At 33.3% G+C, this 24403-nt stretch overlaps 1 protein-coding gene and 2 long non-coding RNA genes across 8 annotated transcripts; all 3 read left to right on the top strand.

The window, feature by feature from the left end:
- Positions 1-453: 453 nt before the first annotated feature.
- LOC108480627 (uncharacterized) lies at positions 454-9964 on the top strand. 6 transcript variants are annotated; one of them, XR_008281628.1, is made up of 6 exons: positions 472-1221; positions 1604-1686; positions 1784-1830; positions 1937-2334; positions 8825-8909; positions 9715-9964. It is a non-coding gene; the product is annotated as an uncharacterized LOC108480627 (long non-coding RNA). The 6 variants fall into 6 exon arrangements; XR_001870659.2 differs by lacking the exons at positions 8825-8909; positions 9715-9964 and having other exon boundaries at positions 454-991; positions 1076-1221; positions 1937-2436; XR_001870657.2 differs by lacking the exons at positions 8825-8909; positions 9715-9964 and having other exon boundaries at positions 455-991; positions 1066-1221; positions 1937-2436.
- Positions 9965-13342: 3378 nt separating this feature from the next.
- On the top strand, positions 13343-20925 carry LOC108481466 (uncharacterized). Its single transcript, XM_053018161.1, has 8 exons — positions 13343-14858; positions 14942-15336; positions 18462-18515; positions 19511-19603; positions 19688-19780; positions 19887-20015; positions 20715-20801; positions 20890-20925. Exons 1-8 carry the CDS (start codon positions 13343-13345, stop codon positions 20923-20925), a joined length of 2403 nt encoding a protein of 800 aa, XP_052874121.1.
- Positions 20926-22144: 1219 nt separating this feature from the next.
- Positions 22145-24178, top strand: LOC128292221 (uncharacterized). The gene is made up of 3 exons (XR_008282256.1): positions 22145-22347; positions 23022-23052; positions 23689-24178. It is a non-coding gene; the product is annotated as an uncharacterized LOC128292221 (long non-coding RNA).
- The last annotated feature ends 225 nt before the right edge of the window (positions 24179-24403 follow it).

Genomic DNA, 24403 nt, shown 5'->3' with positions numbered 1-24403 from the left:
ACCATCCAATTATATAAGATATTTAAATTTTATTAATCAACTATTAAAATTAATCGTTTTGACACTAACGTTAAGAATATAAAATTATGGTTACTCGTTAGAGATTAATGATTGAATAGCATGTCAATGTTATGATACATATTAAATGATATCTGATATTGCCACACCTTCTAACTTGTAACATAACATTGTCCACAAGCTATTATATTTTTGGAAGTATAAAATCTAAATTATAGTTTTCACCACTAAGTTTGTTGAGAAGTTTTATTTTAATTATTAAAATTTGAAAATTTATTATTTGGTTTCCAATTTTATGTTTTTCAAAATTTATTATATTAATATTTGGTCTTTATTATCAATAATTCATTATCCATATGACTTTTAAGCTCCGTTTGTTTAGCTGTAAAAGCTTTTCCGTAAAAGCTTTCCAGTATTTTCTACTGTTTGTTTGGCTGGATATGATTTTTCACCGTAAAATATTTTACAAAATACGGGAAAAGGAAGTGTTTTTTTGGGGAAAATGTCTTACAGTTTCTAATTCGGTTTCCTCTTCACATCCCAGCATCTTGAAACGCTTTCTCCTTCTTCTTCTCCTTCCCCTCATTGCGTCCCCAACCGATAATTCATCTCTGTATCAAAAACAATCAGCAGTAGTTTCATTGACAAAAAGAAAAAAACCCTATACATTTCTAGTCTTCATTACCGCCTTTTTGATTTTCACTACGATTCTTTTACTTTAATTACTCTGCCGCCGGCATTCAACGTCGATTACTCGACTGCCAGTGATTTGGTTCTTTTTCCAAAAGGCGGTTTAAGGCTTTAGGTTTTGGGAGAATGGGAGGAAGTCAGAGTTACTCAGCGAATCCCAGTGATTACAAGCTTCTAGAAGAGGTTGGTTATGGCGCCAGTGCTACTGTTTATAGAGCGATCTTCCTTCCTACTAACGACATCGTGTGAAATGCTTGGATCTCGATCGTTGCAACAGTTTTAGGTGATTGTTATTTGCACCCATGGTATGATCTCTTGAAATTTTGTTCAGTGACAGTATTATGTGATATGATTCAGGGATTAATAGAAGGAATCAGTTCTGTTCTTAATAAGAAGAAAGAAGATGAAAAGTCTTCAGCAGAATTGACGCGTACCGATATCATCAAGTGCATACAGTCTGAAAGAGTTAAATTTCGAGGAGTTAACCTTTCTGGCATTGATATCTCTAAATTGGTAAATAATTTCTTATCCAAATTTTTGACAAAATCTTGTGGGAAACTCATATTTTGGAGAAGTAGAATCATTGTTCGCAGGAAGCAAGACTCGGTCTCATTGATCTTCTGTTTGTAGCTTTTGTACGTGCTTGTTGGCTCTAATACTAGTTTTCTCATTTTCGCTATTCCATGATGATGGTGGTTATTTGTGGCATTTTCTTTTGGATTGTTGAATGTGTGTGTGTTTTATTTTTAATCCGAATGTTTGATGTCTTTCTTTATTATCATTTGATCCCTTGTGGTTCAACTTCAAGTCTAATGAAGAAGCAGAAGTAATGTAATGCCGCTTGTTATTGCACTTTGGATTCATCATCTCAGTTTTTCCTATTTATTTGTGCAAGATCTTTCATTCGTGGATTTCAGCTTTGCCTGTCTCAAAAACGTATTTTTCACACGTGTAAATCTTCAGTGTGCAAAATTTCGGGTATGTCTGATTCTTAAGTGAAGTATGTGATTAACTGTCAATGCTTTAATTAAATTTAAGCTCATACTTATAATAAACCTCTTTGTTTTTGTAACAGGATGTGGATGTTGTGTGTTCGAATTTTCACAATGCAACTTTGTGCGAGTAAGATCCTCAGAATTATTTATTCTTTTTGGAGAGTGCATTTTCTTGTGAACTTTGTTTGCAACGGTTTTTTTTTTTTTTGCCTAAGGAAGGTGTGAATTTACAGGGGCAAATCTTCGTGGGGTTTTACTAGCTGGGGCGAATCTTCAGAGTGCAAATCTTCAAGGAAAATATTTGCCATCTTTCTATAGTTAGTAGATTTCTTACTAAATGTCTATATTCTTGAAGTACCGAAGTCCAATACTTATGCTAGACACATGTCTGGATATAGATATAGAGATACGGTCCTATAAAGACTCTTCAAATACATGGAACTCCTAAAATAGAAAAATTGTACATATCCATAGCGGACATTCAGACTAGTGTCCAAGTAACTTAGCTAAATGTTACTATTTATTGTTAAGGTTTAAATATTGATGTATCATCATCAATTACATTGTTGCAGATGCTTCTTTGATAGATTGTAGCTTCTGTGGGGCCGATATTCGTTCTTCACACTTATAGGTGATTCACTAAATTAAAATAAACAAGCAAATGTGGTTCATTGAATTGAATAGAATGTGCATATATAAAGTAGGAAATTACAAGATCTTAGGTTACTATAAATTCCTTAAGCTTGTTGGAATAATATTTTCAGATTCGTAATTGTTTGAGCTATAATGGTTCGGTTGAATGATTAAAATTAAAATTATATGCTTAGTGTGTCAATTGTGTTATTGTAAACTATTAATATGCTTAATATCTAGACTTTTAGAGTGCTGATCTTACTGATGCCAACTTAGAGGGAGCTAATCTTGAAGGAGCCAATTTGAAGGGAAGAGACCCTTAAGCATGGCGTTTACAAGTCAATTGCTTTAGCACATGTATCATTTTATTTATGTGAAGTTATCATTAGGCACCTAAATAGAAAATACTAGGGTTCTATAACTTAATTTGATATGTGCGACAACTTATCCTGATAACTCTAGCAAGCTCGATATTATTGATAAACATTTGAATAAATTGTTTTGACCCAACATGTTTAGTGTGATTAAGTTAATTGTGATGAACATGGCTTCAGGGTGCGAAATTAAGCAATACGAATTTGAAGGGTACAAACCTCCAAAGGGCTTATTTACGACATGTTAATCTTCGTTGTTAGAATTCCTTAATTTAAGCAGATTTTCTACCTTAGTTCTAGGAATTTCCTTGCACTATTACCCATAATCTAATTACTAATTTTTAGGGATAGGCTAATTTCTAGAGATTATTTCTTTTTTTATTTTTCCTACTATTATTTAAAAGGTTGTATTTAGATTAGAAGAAATAAGAATTATTCTTCTTCCTAAACTTGTTCATGGTATCAAGAGCATCAGGAATCCAGTTGATCCTGCTCTTCCTTCTCTTTTCTTGTTCTGTTTTCTCTGTTAGAAACCCTACTCCCACGGGTGACACTAAAAATTCTTTTGAGACTAAGATCTCACAAATAACTCAAAATCACAGCCAAGGAATCCCACAAGGTGACCTTAACTCTTCTCTTATAATCACAAATTATCGATTAGATGGAAAAATTTCTGCAATGGTCACAATCATCCTTATAGTTCTTCGTGGCGAGGAAAAATTGGGTACATTAATGGAAAAATTCCTCGACCAGCATCAATAGACTCTGGTTATGCAACTTGGGAGCTTAACAACTCAATGGTTATGGCTTGGCTTATAAATTCGATGGAAGGTCATATAAGCCGAACGTATCTTTTTTTTAAAACTGCCAAAGAAATGTGGGATGCAATCAAGGAGAATTACTCAGATCTTGGAAATGCTTCCCAAGTATTCGAGATCAAATTAAAGTTGAAAGATATTCGACAAGGAACACTTGAAGTCACTCAATATTACAACAACCTAAAGATCTTATGATAGAAGTTAGACATGTATTATGAAGCTGATTTGGGCTAGGGCTCGGAACACACCAAGTTCATGGATCATCTTAACAAAGAGTGTCTCTATGAGTTCCTAGCAGGACTAAATCATGATCTTGATGAGGTCCGAGGATGAATACTAGGCAGAACCACACTGCCAACCATAGGAGAAGCATTTGCTGAAGTAAGGAGGGAAGAGAAACGACGTCTTATTATGTTGGGAGACACAAGAGAACTAAAACCATTGACCATAGCTGGTCATCATCCTTCCAAGAACTCTGCTCTTATTTCAAAAGGCCCACAATCTCAAAGGTTCAAAGATGGAAGTGATTCTGGTTCAAATAGGCCATGGTGTAGCCACTGTAATCAGATTCGGCATACCAAAGAGAAATGCTTCAAACTCCATGGCTATCCTGGAAAAAAACAGAAAGAAAACAAGGCAGCAATGATATCTACTATTGAAGAAGATGCTCAAGATGTTCGGCTAACCAAAACTCAACTTGAGGCTCTTCATAAACTACTCGGGACTCCTACAACCAGTGGGTCACTAGCTATTCAAGGTGCTGCTTTAAATACTACACACGAAGCTATCACAACTTCCTGGATATTAGACTCAGGTGTATCCGACCACATGACAGGTAATTTAAGTTTGTTTCACACCTATTTACCTTGTCATGATTAGCCTCGGATTCGCATAGCTGATGGATCTTACTCGCCAGTGGCTGGAATGGGGACAGTTAGACTTACTAAAAATTTTTCCCTTGATAAAGTTTTACATGTTCCAAATGTTTCCTGTAATTTACTCTCAATTAGCAAGCTTACCAAGGATGAAAAAGTACTTCCTGAATTTTTTGCTTTCGGTTGTGTGGTTCGAGAGCGAGAATCGGGAAAATGATTGGCACTGCTAAAGTTGATGATGGCTTATATGTTTGGGACAAAAACAGTTCACAAGAAGGGATGGCCTTATCTACATCAAAAGAAGATTTTATCATGCTATGGCACCGTAGACTAGGACACCCGAATTTCATGTACTTAAAGAAACTGTTTCCTCTACTATTTCTAAATAAGAAAATAAGTTCCTTGAACTGTGAAGTTTGCCAACTGTCTAAACACACTCGTGTCCCTTATCCTTTGAAACCTTATGTTCAATCTCAACCTTTCTCTTTAATCCACAGTGATCTATTGGAAGCCAGTCGAGTAAAAAACATCACAGGGGCTAGGTGGTTCATAACTTTCATTGATGACCACACTAGAGTTTGTTGGGTCTATCTCCTTAAATAAAAATCTGAAGTCTCTAGAGTCTTCTAAAATTTTCATTCAATGATTCGAACCCAATTCAATTCAAATATTCACACCCTTAGAACTGATAATGGGAGAGAGTACTTTAATTCTATCCTAAGTCCTTATCTTTCTGAGCAAGGAATCATACATCAAAGTTCTTGTCCTGACACCCCTCAACAAAACGGGGTTTTCGAGAGAAAAAACAGACACCTTGTAGCTGTGGCTCGTGCCCTTATGTTTACTATGGGTGTACCAAAGTATTTATAGGGAGAAGCAGTCTTCATTGCTTGTTATCTTATAAACCGACTCCTATCAAAGATATTAAACTTTCAAACACCTTTATATACTATTCAAAATTTTTTCCCTTGTTTCGTGTTCCTAATCTCCCAACCAAAACATTTGGTTGCGAAGCATTTGTCCACAACCATCAACCTAACTGATCTAAACTTGATCCTAGAGCCCACACTTGTGTCTTTATTGGTTACTCACCTATACAAAAAAGGGTACAAGTGCTACTCTCCAACCTTACACCAGATGTTTGTGTCCCTTGATGTTACTTTCTTTGAAAACGAGCCATATTTTTCGGCCTCTCATCTTCAGGGGGAGATACTTAGTGAAGATGAGACCTTGAGCAATCTTCTCATTATACCTCAAGACTCTATCAGCCCTACCACCACTACAAAACCTGCTGAAAATCCTACAGCCACTGTTATTCCTATTTTGGACATTGTTTTTCCTATCTCCACTGTTCAGCAACAAGAAACAAGGGTGATTAACCATACTAATGAAGAAAAATAGCTCATTCATTCTGAAAAACAACAAGAAAAAACTCAGGGGCTTCGTGTATACTTTCGGAGACATCAGTTGCCTGAGACTGAAACAACAGTGCCAATGCCATCTTTACTTGAGGATTGTTCTGAGGAAGAAGTTTCACCTCCTTCATCTTCTATCTATCTTCCAATTGCAGTAAGAAAGGGCACTATGAGCTACACTCAACATCCCATTTCTCGGTTTGTATCCTATGGAAACTTGCCTAAATCTTACAATGTCTTTGTTTCTAATGTTGACTTTGTAGAAACTCCAAAGAACATAGAAGAGGCTCTTAAGTCAACCAAATGAAGGCAAGCTGTGTTGGAAGAAATAAAGGCTCTTGAAAACAATGGAACTTGGGAAATATCTAAACTACCTACTGGGAAGAAGACCGTGGGTTATAAGTGGATTTTCACCACAAAATTTAAACCAGATGGGAGCATTGATCGATACAAGGCTAGACTTGTGGCCAGGGGGTTCATTCAAACATATGAGTTGGACTATGAGGAAACATTTGCACTAGTGGCCAAACTGAATACTATTTGAGTGCTTCTCTCAATTGCTGTCAACTTAGAATGGCCTTTGATCCAATTGGATGTAAAGAACGCTTTTCTCAATGGAGAATTAAACGAAGAAGTCTACATGGATTTGCTGCCTAGATTCGAAGGAAGCAAGGTCCAAGTATGCAAGTTAAAGAAGTCCTTGTATGGACTAAAGCAATCCCCTAGGGCTTGGTTTAATCGTTTTTCCAAAGCCATGACTAGTAGACATTATACTCAAGGTCAAGCTGATCACACCTTATTTTACAAACATTCGAATAATGGGAAGTGTTGTATTCTCATTGTCTATGTAGATGACATAATATTGACAGGAAATGATTCTAGTGAAATTGAAAGACTAAAAGAGTTCTTAAGTCTTGAGTTTCAACTTAAAGACTTGGGAAATCTTTGATATTTTCTTAGAATAGAGATAGCAAGGTCAAAGGAAGGTATTTCAATCTCTCAAAGAAAGTATGTTCTTGATCTACTTTTTGAAGTCGGATTGTTGGGTTGCAAACCAGCCGAGACTCCTATGGAACCCAATCTTAAATTAGGAACTGATAAGGATGGAAAAGAGGTAGATAAGGGGAGATATCAACGGTTAGTGGGAAAACTTATCTATCTTTCTCACACTCGTCTAGACATAGCTTTTGGAGTAAGTGTTATTAGTCAATTTATGCATGCTCCTAGGAAGAAACATTTGGAAGCTGCCTACAGGATATTGAGATCCTTAAAAGGGACTCTTGGTAAAGGGTTGCATTTCAAGAAAGATGTAAATCGAAGCATAGATGTAATGGCCTAAATTTAAGGTTATCGGAATAGTAGTTTCGTAACCACAAATCCGATTTAAAGAGAAATTTATTTCAATAGTTTTGCATGAAAATTGATATGATAAGAAAATCGTATGAAAATATTGATAGAAAAATTTTACCGATTTAATGGTTAGTTAGAAAAAGAAATTATTAAAGAAATTGGGTAAAATAAGGTATCAGGACCTTTATCTCGTAAAATCGAGTCGAAAATAATTTTATAAATATTTATGAAATGTTAGTAATGTGGTATTAAAATTTCGTTAAGAAATTTTAATGTTTGGATAGTTAATTAAATAAAAAGTACTAAATTGTAAAAGTTGTAAAAGAGGATGGGATGATTAAATAGCTTAAGTGTCTAATGAGAGAGGATTTAAAAGGCAATTAGACCCAAAATTTATTTGGGCTGGACAGCAAGGGCATGAAATCAGCAGGAAAATTGATAAATTAAGGGCAAAATTGGAATATTCCAAAATTAACTAAATAAAACTAGGACTAAATAGGAAATATCTAGATTTCTCTTCATTTCTCTTCAATTCCAGCAGATAAAAATGCCATAGGAGGGTTCTATAAGCTGGTATTCCATAATTTTTGCACCAAGTGAGTTAATCCTTGCCTTTTTCTTGTAATTTTTGTGTTTGTAAGACTTTTACAACTAGGTCCTACTATTAAATTCATTAGTTTTGATTTTATGGATGAAATTGAAAGTCACCATGGTTGAATGCTGTATGTTTATGATGAAATAGAATGAAATTAAAGCTTTAATTTGTTTATGAGATGATTTTATTAGGTAATTTCAATAGAAATTGATTTTTAGGACCTAATTGTGAAAATGTTTAGAATTAAAGTCTATTACTGAAATTTTGATTCCTAAAGGTTGTAAACTAGTTTAAGGTGGTAGAATAAAGTGTTAATTGAGAAAATCAGCTCAATTGAGAGGCTAATTGAGTAGGGACGAAATTGTTATTTATTAAAAGCTTAGGGAAAAAATGGTAATAAATAGCTTGCACTAAAACAATATTGGACAGCAGCAGTAGACTAACTTTGAAAATTCACCATAAATTTTATAATTCGAATTAGAAGATGAAAAAAATATAGAATTAAATCTTATTGAGTCTAGTTTCTCATAGAAGAAATAGTGTAAGCAATGGATTTGTAAATTTTGAGATATAATAAATTTTGTGAGACAAGGTCAGAATGAATTCGGGTTCCCCTGTTCTGACTTTGAAAAATCATAAAAAATTGATGAAAAATAATTATGGGATTAAATTTATATTTATAAAATACTGAATGAGTCTATTTTTAAGAGAAATAAACAAGAACATCATTTGAATCCTGTATGAAGAGATAATTAATTTTTAGTGAAGAAGGGTTAGAACTGTCAGATAGCAGAACAGGGGTGACTTTAAAGAATAAACTCTACTTATTGGCTAAACCAAAAATTCTGAAAATTTTATGGTTAGAATATATATGAGTCTAGTTTCAGAGAAAATTAACAGATCTTAATTTGGAGTTCCGTATCTCGAGTTATAAATAATTTAGTGACTATGACTCAAATAGACAGCTTTGAATAAACTATAAATAATAATAATGAAATTATAGAAATTGTTGCATATGAACATGAAATGTATTAAATTGATAATTAAATTTATTTATTTAGATACAGAAGATTCAAATACGAAGCTAGATCGAGGAAAGGAAAAAGTTTAGGATTAGTAGATTTTTGTACACGAACAAGTATCAAGGTAAGTTCGTGTAACTTGAATTATATTTTTAAATACTTGAAATGTATGTTATTGATGTGAATATGATTTGAATGTTCATCACATAAAAAATTTATGAAACATTGATATATTTGATAAAAAGGGGAAGAAATCCCGGCTGAATGAAAGGAAAATTCGATGGATCTCTGAGAAGGAATTGATGGTAAAAAGGATCTAGCCCGGACGGGTGATCCTATCCTGATATAGCCCTCCCGAAGAATATGTGGAAAATGGATTTATCCTGACGGGTAATCCAATTAGGGTCTGAATTTAGCTTGGGTGGCAATTCGGATCCAAGCTCATTAGAGTAATTGTCGTTGTAGGAATTTAGCTGGATTGGTAATCCCGACAATACTCTATGAGTTTATATTGCGAGGATTTAGCTCGATGGTAATCCATTGCAAGGTTGAGGTTCATGAGTGTGCTCTTTGAAATGGAAATGTCGCACATGAATATGAATTGACGAACCCGGAATTGTACACTAAAAGTGTACCTCTGAAAATCCATCTAAATTTCGATAAATTCAACGAGATAAATATGAAAAAATAACAAGGAAATGGAAATTATAATATTGATGAGCTCATCAATCATGGTATATATTATTGGTACATAGAAATTATTGTACTAACTTGAATGTTGAGTTTGTGCATATTAGGGTAATAATGCATTGAATGAATATATGAATGTTTATTATATTGTATTGAAAATATTAGGTAAGTATAATTCTTGTTACATGAGCTTACTAAGCACGAAGTGCTTACCCCGTTTTCTTTTCCCTGTTTTGTAGTGTTAAGAGCTCGGAGGTCAGATTTGGTCGGAGACACATCACACTATCAACCTCAGGATTTCGGTATATAAAGAAACTTTATTTAGGAAATCAATGGCATGTATAAGCTAATAAAGTAAATGTTAACATGAAATGAATATAAAGTTAGCCATTAGTATGGTTAACAAACCTGGTTTTGGGTATGTGATGACGTTATCTTATAAATATGTATGAATTTATCTTGAAAATATGTTGAATTGGTTTGGTTGAAGTGGATTGGTCTCGATTTAATATTGCAGGGAAGGTTAGATATTTATAAAGGGGCTATATTGAATATAAAAAAAAATTGTAAACTCGGTAATACCTCATACCCTATTAAGCAATGAATACGAGTAGGGGTATTACAATAGAAGTTTACATCGATGCTGATCAAGGCGGGGGCAATTAATGACAAGCGCTCCACAAGTGGTTACTGCAGACTATGTTTGGGGTAATCTAGTGACATGGAGGAGTAAAAGCGATCTGTTGTGGCACGCAAAGAAGGTCTTGAAGATGAATATTGAGCTTTGTCCCACGGTATATGTGAAGGAATGTGGTTACAACGGCTAATGGGAGAACTAAAATTATCCTATACAAAACCTATAACATTATCTTGTGACAATCGGTAGCAGATTAGCATAGCTCATAACCACATACACCATGACCATACCAAGCATGTGGAAATTGATCGCCACTTTATTACGGAGAAAATTAACAAAGGGGAAGTTTGTGTTTCATATCTACCTACAATACAACAAGTAACAGACGTGTTAACCAAAAGCTTGAGCAGAAAAATGTTCAAAGAAACTATGGGCAAGTTGGGTTTGATTAACATCTACACTCCAGCTTAAGGGGGAGTGGTAGAATTCCTTAATTTAAGCAGATTTTCTACCTTAGTTCTAGGAATTTCCTTGTACTATTAACCATAATCTAATTACTAATTTTTAGGGATATGCTAATTTCTAGAGATTATTTCCTTTTTTTATTTTTCCTGCTATTCTTTAAAAGGCTGTATTCAGATTAGAAGAAATAAGAATTGTTCTTCTTCCTAAACTTGTTCATTCGTGATAAGTTTTTTTAGTGTGCAATTTCCCTGTTTAAAAATGTTTTAAACTTGCTAAAAATGAAACAATTGCATATGTTATTTACTTAATTAAATAAATGGTAGCGAGTTCTTTACATTTTCTTCTTTGGTTGTTTTGTTGGATCTTTATGCTGGTATGAGTGATGGAATTTTGATGAAATTTCTGGTTGTTGAAGGATCTGCTGAGTTAACATACTGCCTTATGGTTGTTTATTGTTGTTCAAAGCATGATGAAATAAATGTGTTAGGTGTTGCTTAATATCTTAGAAAAGATATGGGTTTCATTGATATTGTGTTTCAATGGTCTCTTGAAGACATATTTAACGATAATCTTTATAAGGATCAGGTGAGTTTGCTTTGTTCTCCATCATAATCATCATCATTACCCTTGAATCTTTGGTTTTCTTTTTTTGTTAGACCTTATTTATGAGTTTTCTTTACAGCTTTTGGAATATCCACTTTTATAGAAGTTGAAAATGATTGCTCTTATATTTAAAAATAGCTGTAGCAGTGAACTGGAATAAACTTTCTTTGTGTGTGTGTGTGTTGCAGCCCTAGCCCATTTCTGCATTCTATATCGTGAACGTCTTGCTTGTAGTCGGTCATTGGCAGTTAGCTAAAAGTGGCATATAGTTACGTAAGTAGTGAATCATGTGTAAGACTTGTGAAATTTTGCTAACAAGGGAATTAGGAACTAATAGCAGCTAAAACACAATAACTTGTTATTTTCTTGCTATCAAACTCTTTTGAAATATCGTCAGTCATTTTACTCTTTCAGCAGCCTATTATTGCCAAAGCCAATATCTGCTCATAAAAACAAAGCAGCACTTGATTAGTTCCTTTTTCCCTCGCCTGCATCGTGTTCTCCATTTATATATACCAAATTTTGACTGCCATTCATGAGGCCTCCATTGCTAGTTCTTCTTTGTGGGGTTTATACAGATACAAGCAAAGGACAATAAGAAAAAAAAAATGAAGTCCATTGATACAATAGCTTCTCTTGTCGTAGTTAATTTGAACTATATATATATGTATGTAATTTGTGTAATATATTGTTCCTCTTTTAACCCATTTTTCATTGTAGGGTCGTAATGGTTGAACCAGTTCTATTTTTTTGATATGTTTTAAATAATTTAGCATTTTACTTTCCAATCATTGTGTTACTGTCTAAACTTTGGTTGATTTCAATTTATGACGGTTAATATTCTAGCTTAATAATTGAGTATTATTATATATTTAATTTAATTTATTTATTTATAAAAAAATCATTGCAATATATGTAAAAACAACTTAAAATATAAATTTATTAATTAATATATGTAAAAACAGCTTTTCCAGAAAATATTTTTGAAATCGCCAAACAATGTAAAATATTTTACACTGATTTATCCAAACATCAGAAAAGTAAATCATTTTCAGAAAAGTAAATCATTTTCCGTAAATTATTTTTCAGAAAATATTTTACTGGCAAACAAACGGACCCTTATAATGGCTTAATTGTCAACATTTTTATATTCGCTACAAAAATTAATTTTTTACTTTTATTATTTATATTAAAATATGTTAAGAGATGACTTAAATAAATATTTCAAATTTTATATAATTAAAATAAGCTTTCATTATTTTTTTACAAAATTAAGATTATATGTTAACTTTTTCTTTATTTAATTATTACAAACTTCATGAGTGAACCAAAAATTCTAATTGAAATATAAAATTCAATTGTGTTGAAATAATTTTTATTATTATAAATTTTAGTGATCAAATTGTAAAATTTTTAAGTTAAGTGACTTAACTACAAATTTTCAAAAGAAAGCGTAATTTATTTAAAAATTCTTAATGATACTTGGAAATACATAATTATTTAAATAGTATATATAACGTGTTTCAATATAAATAAACACGATTATTTAAATTTAAAATTTTAAAAGTGAATCTTTTATATCAAAGCATTAAATATACTTTAAAAGGATTGTTTAGGCAATCATTTTAATTATATCAAAATATATTTTAAATTTAATATTTTAAAAGCTATTTTGATCGATAATTTTTAATCATTTTAAAGTTGAGCCTTATGTATAGAAGATATTTTAATCATTTTAATAATATAATGAGGGCCAACCCAACAACTCATCCTCGGGAGTAGGGATTCCAACCATGCAGTTGGCTCTCTGGTTCTCGTCTTACCGACTCTTTTAGAGACTCGTTTGTCTGTTTCGCTCTTTACTTTCGAGCTTTGTGCAATGCCGATCTCTATACAAAATATATATATATATATATATTGTACCCATTTTGTTCATGCATTTAAATCGAAAACATATTTTAAAATGACCAATTTGATGCTTATATGGTACTTTCTGTTTCAATAATAACAATGTAGGCAACAACGAGATTTTGCAATGACAGTTTAGTGTTTTCATCATATTTAACACCCTTGTTTTTGCCCCATTTGCTGTCTTCCTCTCTGCGCGAAAGTAACAGCCATTTGCTAAGCAGGAGGCTTAACCAGAGCCAAGTTTTCGTCTAATGGATCTCACTGTGTCTGAGTGTAAGAAAAGGGGAGAGATGGAACTTCAACATTTCAGCCATCACCATCCTTTGTTCTTCATTCAACATCACAGTGTTTCATGTGAAGAAGAAAACAATTGCTTTGTGTGTGGGAAACTTATAGGCGGTCCAACCTATGTCTGCAACGAATGTAAGTATTATCTTCATAAAAGATGTGCGGAGTTAGAGTTAACCCCCCACCTTAATCATCCTTTCCACCCTCAACACCTTCTCACTCTTTTCCCTAAATCTCCTTACGAGGGTGGTTGGGGGTGTGATTTTTGTCAGAGGCCTTCTTCGGGATTCGTTTATCATTGTGATCCCTGTAAATTCGATCTGCACATCAACTGTGCTTTGCTTCAATCATCCATTGCTCCAAATTTTCCTACTCCTTTGCATCAACATCCATTGCTCTTCATTCAAGACCATAACGAAGAAGTCAATCGCGATTGCTCCGGATGTATGAAACCATTATCTGGTCCAATTTACCATTGTTCAGATTGTTCTCTTTCTGATGAATTCTTTAACCTTCATAAACAATGTGCAGAGCTACCCCTTGAGATTAATCACACCTACGACCACCGTAAGCATCCCCTTACTTTCTTGCCGAAACGACCTACTCATCTTCACAACTGTAGTTGTTATTTGTGCAAAATTCAGTGGGAAGGGTTTGTTTATTCTTGCTCTTTTTGCAAGATTGAGCTTACTCTTGATGATTTTTTCTCACCACAAACAATCACAAATGAAAATCATGAACACCCATGGACGCTTTTGTCAAGACAAAGGTCATTTGTTTGTGATTTTTGCGGTACCACCGGAGATCGCACCCCATACATTTGTGCTATATGCGACCTTCTTGTCAATAAAAATTGCATTTCATTGCCACGGAATATCTTGATAACACGACATCATCATGTTATTTCCCACTCATATTCTCTTCCGCAACAAGATGAGTTGTGCAGAATTTGTTACAAGGAAGTCGATACGAGGTATGGCAGTTACCATTGCAATGCTTCTGATTGCGACTATATCGTTCATGTGCATTGTGCTACAGATAAAGCAGTTTGGGATGGAAAAAGTATCCCGGAAGGCTATGATGAGAGGTCCATGGAAGCTCTTGATGAATCTATAAATTGGATTACCGATGTTATTGAGGAAATGAGTTTTGGAGAGATTACGGTAGCAGTTGAGATCAAACATGCCTATCATGATCACAATTTAAGACTCACTTTTAGTGGGGAGATGAATAATGATGGCCAATGTGATGGGTGTACGAGGACTATCTCAACTCCTTTTTATAGTTGTGAGCAATGCAAGTTTTTTCTCCATAAAGAATGCGCTGAATTGCCGAGAAACAAACGACACCCATTTCACAAGCACTTGCTTACGCTCACAAATTCAAATACAGTAATTTTTGTATGTAATGCTTGCCAAAGTCTTCACCATGGATTTAACTACAAATGCGATGATGGAAATTGCATGTCATTCTTTGAATGTGACATCCCGTGTATTTCTTTTTGGACACTTTGGAGCATCCAAGTCACGAGCATTCATTATTTCTTGTCCACAATTTTTCAGCGAATTGCAATGCCTGTCGTAGAAAAAGTGACCCATGGAACATGGCATATAGATGCACGAAGCATTGTGAGTTCACTTTAGATCTAGAATGTGCCACACTATCACTCACGGCTTGGTACAAGTATGATAGACATCCTCTTACTTTGACTTGTTTTGATGATTCTGATCTTTCTCAACATTATTGTGATCTGTGTGAGTATGAAAGGGACCCAAATGATTGGTTTTACTACTGTACTGAATGTGATAACTCTCTCCATTCCAAATGTGCTCTTGGGGATCTCCCATTTCTAAAGATTGGAAGCAACATTGACAAGCGTCTTTTTCATAAACACCCACATCCATTCACTATTGTGAAAAACATATGGGATTGCCCTCCATGTAAATTTTGTGGTGAAGTTTGCAATGGACAAACCCTACAATGTAAAGAATCTGAATGTAACTTTAGTGTCTATTGGAATTGTACTTATCATTTACGCTGATCCTCCAACTCTAGTGAATTGTCGTTTTAATGATATTCCAAGCTGATGTTTGTGAAGCAGACAACTTACAGCAACTCCACATATCTGTATGTATTTGCATGGGTGCGCCAATTTGCCAACAACGCTCATGGCTTTTGCTTTTTATTATGTTATTAATGCTTGAGCACTTCAAGTTTGTTGAGATGAAATACAATCTGTAATCAATTATCATATGGAGCAAGGTTTGATTTGATTTATATATAAACCAGTGTCATGTTCTGTTCAAGGATGGGACAGGGTATATGAATGGATTTTAGATTCTTTTTTTGGATTTGAGCAAGTTTTTGGAGTTAATCAAGATAAAATTGAATAATTTTAGTCTGCAACTATTATGAGAACAATTTTTTTTTTTTTTGGTGAGGATGATGAGCGGCATTTTGTTGGTTGCAAAGATTCCTTAATCATTGTAATGGATTGGAATATAACCATCTTAGTAAAAAAAATTAAAACAAACGACAAAAACATGATGTTACACACTTTAAATTATTTAAAGGCATTTATTAATTCAATAATTTTAATGTGCTAATAACATTACAGTGGTTTGCTGGTGCTTGTTTATTGGCTGGAATAATTTTGATTTATGAGGAAATTGGGGAAGGGTTTTAATTCTGTTTTTGGGTTTTAATTCTGCTTATGCTGTCAAAATCAATTTTAATCAAAATTTTTTAAGGAATTCAGAATATTCCTAAGGTAGATGAATACTCAGGCATCCCATCCAATCAAATTAAATTGAGTAAAAATTTGAGTTAGTTAAAAAGAAGTTAAATGAGATTTATGTGGAGTTGAGTCAAATGAATTTTTGAGTTAAATTAGAAAAATTAAACTGATCATAAACTTTGTTGATAATATAACTAATTTCAAGTTAAAGAACATAAATACAATATATATTTGAAACCCTTTTAAAACAAAATGAGAGAAAAAAATCATGACAAACTTTATTTGATAATTTATTTGTTTAAGGCCTCAAATTTATAAATTTGATTTTTTAAAAATCATAATTTAGCATTTTATATTTTAAAATATTTTAGTAATTTTAATTTTTGAATATATAAAATTTTGGAAAAGAATATTTTATAAACATTTTGAAGTTTATTTTGAAATTTATTTTTTTATAGGAACCAATTTATACATTTTCAAAACTGTTAGGGCCCAAGAAGTATTTATATTAATTTATTATTCAAGTTATTTAAATTATTTAAATTATTCAAGTTTTAAAATTCAACTCAACTTGAACTTAAAAATCGAATTACTTATTCGAAAAACTCAAATATCTTCATTCAATTAACTTCAAATATTAAAAAAAATTAATTTTTGAATCAAATTGAATTTTACTTATCCCTAACCTCAAACTAATAAATCATAAAACTTAAATTGTCGGCATTTGAGTCATCAAGAGAAGTGGTTTGGCAGCTTCATGATAAGAGACTATGGATACTTATTGAGTTGTGCAACAAAATTCAACAATTGAAACATTTTAGCATCAATTGAATTGAAACTCATGATAAGGGAAGTGTGTTTTGAAAAAATTCATTTTCATTTTTAGCTTTAATATATAAAGTTGAAAATTAAATTTGTTAAATTTTTAGAATTGAGATTAAATTAATAAAAATTGTAAATATTAAAGAATTAAATTTATTATTATGTCAATAAAAAATCCACCTCGTTAATAATTTAATAGATAGATAATCAAAATATCAAATATTAATAACACCAATAAATAAAATAAATTCTTTTTAAAACCAAATGATCAAAATAAAACACCCTAAAAATTGAATAAATTAGCCTATGATTGAACAAAAGAAGAATACTACAGCAATGGGGAACTCATTTTAGCCCACGATTTGAGCTACCATATGGCAAAGTCTTCCATGCCCAAAGAGCATACTTTTCTTCATTAAACTTATAAGTCTTTTTGGGTGTCAAAAACAAAGCTGGTGATTCAGAGCAGGGAAAAAAAATTATGTTAGGTGAGTTGTTATTATTGGAAATAACTTCAAAATTTTTGAAAAAAAAAATTTTAAAATACAGCTAATTGATTACTCAATTTGGATTTAATTTTATATGTATGTAATTTTTTTTAAAGAGTATTCCACTATAAAAGATGATTTAAGTTTAATTTAATTAATGTTTGTTGCAGTCTTATATCATACAATTATAATGAGTAAACTCTCTCACCAAAACTTTTTCCGAGCTAGTGTGATGGGAATAAAATCTCTAAAGTTTTGATCGATATCAACCATATTAAATGCTGAGTTGCAATTTGAGACAAATAGAAACACCTTTGATAAAGGAATTCTCCATTTTATGGATTTTTTTCTTTCTTTACTTGCGCAGTATTAGAGTTTGTCCCAATAAGTTGAAAGTGAAGGCTGGCCTCTGTCTTCGACTTGGCTGAACCGAAAGTTGAGCCTCCACTTTCAACTTTACTTGTACAAACTCCAATACTGCGCAAGTAAAGAAAGAAAAAAAATCCATCAAATGGATAATCCATTAACACATTTTCCTTAACCCGAACTCGTTGATTAACCTTCAGAACCGGCTCATCTTTTTGCTTCTTCCAACGAATGTTTGTTAAATATGAAAAGATAATTACACTAGATATCTTTGAGTTTCCTTGTTTAGTAAAATACATTCTGCAGTTTTACCACACTCTTTGTTGCATAAAATCTCTTAAAAAGTGATACAAAGATAATAGCAAAAACATAGCGAAAAAATGGCAAGTTTCAATAACTCAGCGAATTGTTGTGCTTGTCGTAGAAAAAGAGAACCAGGGGACACGGCATAGAGATGTGTGAAGCATTCTGGTGTGCCTCTAAATGCACCCTAGGACACAAGTGCACTAAATCCTGGCTCTATCAGTTGGTGGTGGAGCCTATCTGATTGCTTAGTGGATTCAAAACCTCAAGTAACAAAAGAATTCCTGGACTATCCTGAACAGTTGGAAGTGGTGGAACAAGATTTCTGAAAATACCATTCCAGTACTTTCTCTACATGCATTGCAGGGTTCTCAAGGCCATAATACTATGAAAGTAGCAGCCAAAATGGGGCATACAGAGGTAATTATTCTTGTAGACTTTGGAAGTACTCATAACTTTGTAGATTCAAAGTTGGTTAGGAGATTAAACTTACCCTGTGGAACAATCTAGTCAACTGACAATTATGATAGCTGATGGGAGTAGTTTAATAACCAAAGGCTCAAGCAAAGTAGTAAGTTGGGAAGCTCAAGGACATGAATTTACCATAGACTTTTTGGTCATATCTATTAAAGGTTGTGATGTGGTCTTAGAAGTACAATGGCTCGTCTTTAGGGTCCATTTTATGGAATTTTAGATCACTCACAATGCAGTTTGAGCACCAGAACAAACTTGCACTTTACAAGGCATTTATGTAATAAACCGTTTTTCAGTGGTGTCGGAAATAATGGTTTAGGGACCGCCATTCCAATTTGTGAGTCTGAAAATATTAATTATTTAATGTTTACGACATCATTAGTATTGTATTAAAATTTGGTTTAGAAATTTTAATATTTAGATAATCAAATAAAGCTGAGATATTTATTAGAGAACTGAATTTTCCTTTTTTGTCTTTTTTGTTAGATTAGTTATCTCTGATTATTACTCATGTCCACATAGCCTTATTGCACATTCTTAGAAGATACTGTGATGGTGAGGTTTTTATTTTCCTATATGTTCCATTTTTAGCGTTTCAAGCAATACACTTATTATCTTGTATATTTGTATGTGTTGCCTTCTAATTTCAAGTGGGGCAGCGGAATGTTGCTCACTGAATTTTCTGCTGTTGCTAAGTTTTCTATTTTTTTTTCTCATTGTTGGAAAGATTTTTCATCTCTGGTTGATGGAAAAAGTCTGGACATGTCAACTAAATAATTGTTTGGAGGAGCCAGGATCCACTTCTTCAGTCAATGTTTGTGAAGCTCTTAGAGGTTATGATTCTGTCTTTCTAAAGCGCTTATGTAATTGATGCTCTATCTTTTTGTGTTGTCTGGAATTTTCCCTGCTTGAGAACTAGGAGATTAGCTGGTTTTTTACAGGAAGTGGACCCTTGTGAAAAGTTGACTGACGAGGATATTGTGTATGTCCTTAGAAATTCCTCTGGTCTAAGAAATGTTCCATTTGTCCCAGAGGTGAGTATGACAGTGATTGGTTAAAACTTAACCAATTGTTGAAATCAGTAGATCTTATAAATCATGTATTTCGCTGGGTTTCAGGTTCCATTTGAAGTTTTGGTTAGAAGACTATTTGCTCAGTTGTCAGACCCATGTCATCAGTGTCTATGGATTGTCTATGATGAACAGATAAAGGCGAGAATAGTACTTCATATAGTACTGGGATCTTTTACCTAATGAAATTATGAGTTCAATATGTGGATATGGTGAATAGAGTGAATTTCGTGCAACACTTTGCCAGGCTTGTGAATCAACTGGATTAAAGAGGTTCCCATCGTTAAGAAGACACATGAATGACGTTGTAAGAAAGTTTTTAGATGCTGCTGCTAAGCCTGCTGAGACAATGAGAGGAAATCTCATTGAGATGAAGGTTATTTATTTCTTGTTTTCCTTCCTTTATATGATATCTACAATAATGTAGGAGTTAGTGTGTAATGCTGCAATATCTATTGGGTACCCAAAAAAATGACATGATAAGGAGTTTCTAGAAACCTAGGGGCTACTCGTAGATATGCATGTGGTTGCATGTATGACATGTGTATCCTTATGGAAAAATATTGGGCCTAAAGAAGCTTATTAAGAAACTTCTAAAATGCTTGATGAAAATTTCGAGTCCTGTTTAGTCATTCTGTAATTTCATTTTAGTCATCATTTGCGTGTGAACCTTTGCAAGCAATGCTCTTTTACTACTTTACTTCACTGATATTTTTATATAATCAGTTTCCAATTATTCATGCTCTTTTGTTTAGATGGGATTTGGTTAGCACCGTCTTTAGTACAAAAAATTTAGCACCAACTATCAGCTTGTATCTGTTCCTAGTAGGTATGATTTTTCTGCTTTCATTATTCAGTTTATTTGATATGATCCTTTTTATTTTCATCTCTCACAGAAAGCTACTACACCTCAGTTAATTTGACTAGTATAGGTTTCAGATCTTATTTTTACAGACCATTTTGTGATTCACCCACCAAGATATAAGCTACCATATCTTCTATTAAAATCATATATTTGAAATATTCTATAATGCATGATTATAATTTTTTTTGTTTTCATTTTCTTTAATATCAGATGGATTATATAAATTCTTCGCATCCAAGTTTTATTGGTGGGAACAAAGCTGTTGAGCTTGCTGTGAAGCAGATGAGATCATCAAAGGTAAAGATAGTATTTCAGTTGAATCAACGTGTGGGAAGTTAGCCCTTTAGCATGGAGTTATAGTTTTATATTGCTCACTTCGGTTCAGCATTCATCTTCCTTTGTGAGACTGACTGACAGTTGAATCTAAATTTTCTGAAGGGATGTGAAATTGTATTAAAAGTACTTATTATAACGTCTATTCTATTATTACAGAAATTAATAGCAAATAATTGTTTTGAAATCTGAGGTTGATTCACATGTAATAATTTACACTCTGTTAATATCTCTAGTAAGAATGAAAATACTCTCAGAAATTGAAGTGATATTATTATGTTATCTTGAATATGTACAATCAATAGTATTTATACAAATGGTATGAGTAACTACTGTTAACAATTTAGTAATTGCATAATAATTTGTATAACAGATTAACAGAGTTACTTTCTTAGACTCTAACATTCTCCCATCTTCTCGACAGGTAAAACTTAAAGAAAATTGCAAAACTGAGCAAAAGATGAAACAAATAAAGGTTTGGTGAGAATGTCAACGACCTAATCACAAGTCGGGGCCTCGCCAACAACAAGTAAGCCATTAGCAACTTTTTCGCGAACAAAGAATAGGTCAAGCTCAACATGTTTGAACTTAGAGTGGAGGATAGGATTGGCTGCGACCGCAACTGCACTAGAATTATCACACCAGATAGCGGGTAGATTGGCAGAACACAGGTGTAACTCTTGTAGCAACGAGAGTAACCAAGTAACATCGCTGGTAGCGGCAGCTAAACTCTGATACTCAGCCTCAGCCGTAGTTTGAGAAACAACTTGTTGTTTCTTAGAAGACTAGGAGACTAGTGTATGTCCAAAGTACACACAATACCTTATTGTTGATCAGCGATCGTCAAAATCTAATCCTCAGTTGGCATCGGCATAACCTACTAAGGATACTCTATCAGACGGACAAAAAACTAACTCATAATCACGAATGCCACGTAAATATCGTAAAATTAGCTTTAACACAACCAAATGCACAGTAATTGGTGCATGCATGAATTGACAAACACGATTTACGGCGTAAGCAATATCAGGTTGAGTCCGGACCACATATTGTAAAGTACCGGCAAGACTCCTATATTCAGTGGGATCACTGAGATGATCTCCTTCATCCTTTAATAAAATAGAAGAACTTATTATCGGTGTGTGAACACTTTTTGCATTAGTCAAGGCACTTCTGTCAAAGAATTTAATGTACTTACGCTGACATAGACGTAGGCATCCAGAAATAAGTGTTTTGAAATCTGAGGTTGATTCACATGTAATAATTAACACTCTAAATTGACAACTGCATGATTCTATCATGATTTCTCAAGTTCTTTTTATTGGTTGATTTGTTATTCTGCAACAATAATGGGTATATACTGTTAACTTTATACATGATATAGACACATTTACTTGATCTTTTTATCATTCAAGAGAGAGCGGATGCTGAAAAGGTACCTATATCTGACAAGGGCCAGTTCTCCCAAACTGTTGCTCGTCGATCGGTTTTGAATAGTGTTTCTAACCAGGTGTCTGTTTTTACATTTTTATTTTACTTTTTTGTTTGTAAGAATTCATTTGGGGAGGAAGTAGGCAAAAAGGAAATTGCTAGAAATGAACATAAAGTTCTCCAAGCTTCAGGCTTTGTCTTATGATATATTAGGTTTCTTCCCTGTCTGTGTGAAGATATCTTAGTTTGTAATAGATGAATATTCTTTTTGAGCACCCTAACAAACAAGCTCCATTCATGCCCCTAGATGTATCTCCTTGAAGTACTAAAACTGAGTCTTATTCTCAGCCCTTGATTATTTGAAGCAATTATCCTGATCTATCTAGTTCATATACTTAGCATTGAATGCATGCTTCAATTACTTTGAGTGAGAACGGTTGACCCTTAGTGTACTGCTCTTCAATGCATCAGACCGACCTTTGTTCGTATATGCAAGTGAAACCCTTCTAACACAGTAGGAGAATACCATTATGCTTTATCACATAGGAATCCCTTAATATTTTTGTGAGGACAAATTGTAAGCTAAGGGTAATTGTGGCATCATGGTTCAGACTGATGTAACATCTTGGTGGTAGACTTGGGTTAATTTTCTTTAAAGGGAAAAAAAGAGGAAAGAAGTGTAAACATCTGGAAATATGAACCATGCTTATCATTTACTTTTTAAGCATTTAATCTATGATGGCATTTTGGCAGGGAAATCATCCTCAGTCAAATGTTTTAACTGGTAATTTACTCTTAACTGAAGACTAGTCCAAGTTTGTTTGTTTCTCATTCATTTTTGTTTTCTTTCTCACATGATTCTAGTATGACTGACTGACTGATCTTTTTATGATAAGAAAATTTCAGTGGCTGAAGATATGATGCTTTTTTCTTTTACATCTTGAAAAGAAAATATGAAATTCCGGCTGTGTGTTTATGATTGATCCGGGTCGGAATGTTTCAGTGTATCAACAGTGCACTGCAATTTCAAGATCTGTGTATGTATGATAACATTCCACTTGGCTGAAGATTAGTATGAGATGGGTTTGTATTGTAATACATTCTGTTGGAACATCTTATTCTTATGGTTAATGTCCCTTGCAGAGACTGCAGCACTATTCTGTGTTATATGCTTCAAAGAAAAAACTCATTAATATAGTATTTACATTGCCAAGAACAATGGAAGGAAGGATCTAAATTTAACACTATAGAAAATTAAAAAAATTTTATATTTCCACAAATAGTTTTACCATTTTTTCTGAATCTTCTAAGCGAGTTTGTGACGTTCATATAGATGATACCCATAGGCCTCCGCATGGACAGTTTTTTAGGGCTTTTCACTAATAGGCATCAACTTAGGTAACTTTTATTTATGTGGTAGTTTATCTACAAGGAGTTGGGGCTTTTCTTCAATATTTGGGAGCCAGGCATCATCTAGAGGGACCGCAGCTACTGAATCTCCTGAAGAAACTCTTCATGATGCAGAGAATATGTCATCAACAATCCAACTGAGAGAGGTATCTATACATTTTAAAGCCTTGCACTTGTGTGTGAGAAAGTGTTGATGACTTTGTTTTTCTTTATAGCAGCATATCTTGCCTGTCCTAAATTCACTTCCTTCATGTTTTCCCTTGGTGATCTCAGCCTACGTCAATCTTAAGACCACTTGAAATGTCAGAGAATGAAGCTACAGAAATAATTATCACCAGAATACTTGTGAAATTGTTAGTGTTTTGGGACACTTTATCCGGATGAAGTATGAAGCTTAATCTGGAACTTATACAACAACGTAATAAATTCAGATGAAGAATGAAGAAAAACTTGAAGTACTTCAAAGTCTGGTGACTTTGAACTTGAAAAACAGAATAGAATTGAAAGCAAAGAAAAGGGAGAGTATTTTTGATGAAATTCTAATGAATTTTCATTACATTGAACTTTGGCATGAAGCTATTACATATTCCAGACAATGGCTGGTCTAAACTAACAAATACATCACCTAAACATTACCTAACTCCACTTAATTCATTGGAACTAGGTGAAATTGACTTGCACACTTAGGCAAAGCTGGTAATCAGCTCTTTTACTATCAAGTTACA

The sequence above is a fragment of the Gossypium arboreum genome, chromosome 1 (assembly GCF_025698485.1).
Source record: "Gossypium arboreum isolate Shixiya-1 chromosome 1, ASM2569848v2, whole genome shotgun sequence".
In the NCBI taxonomy this organism is placed as follows: Eukaryota; Viridiplantae; Streptophyta; class Magnoliopsida; order Malvales; family Malvaceae; genus Gossypium; species Gossypium arboreum.
Note: the sequence above shows the minus strand (reverse complement) of the source record. Positions and strands in the feature narration are given on the sequence as shown.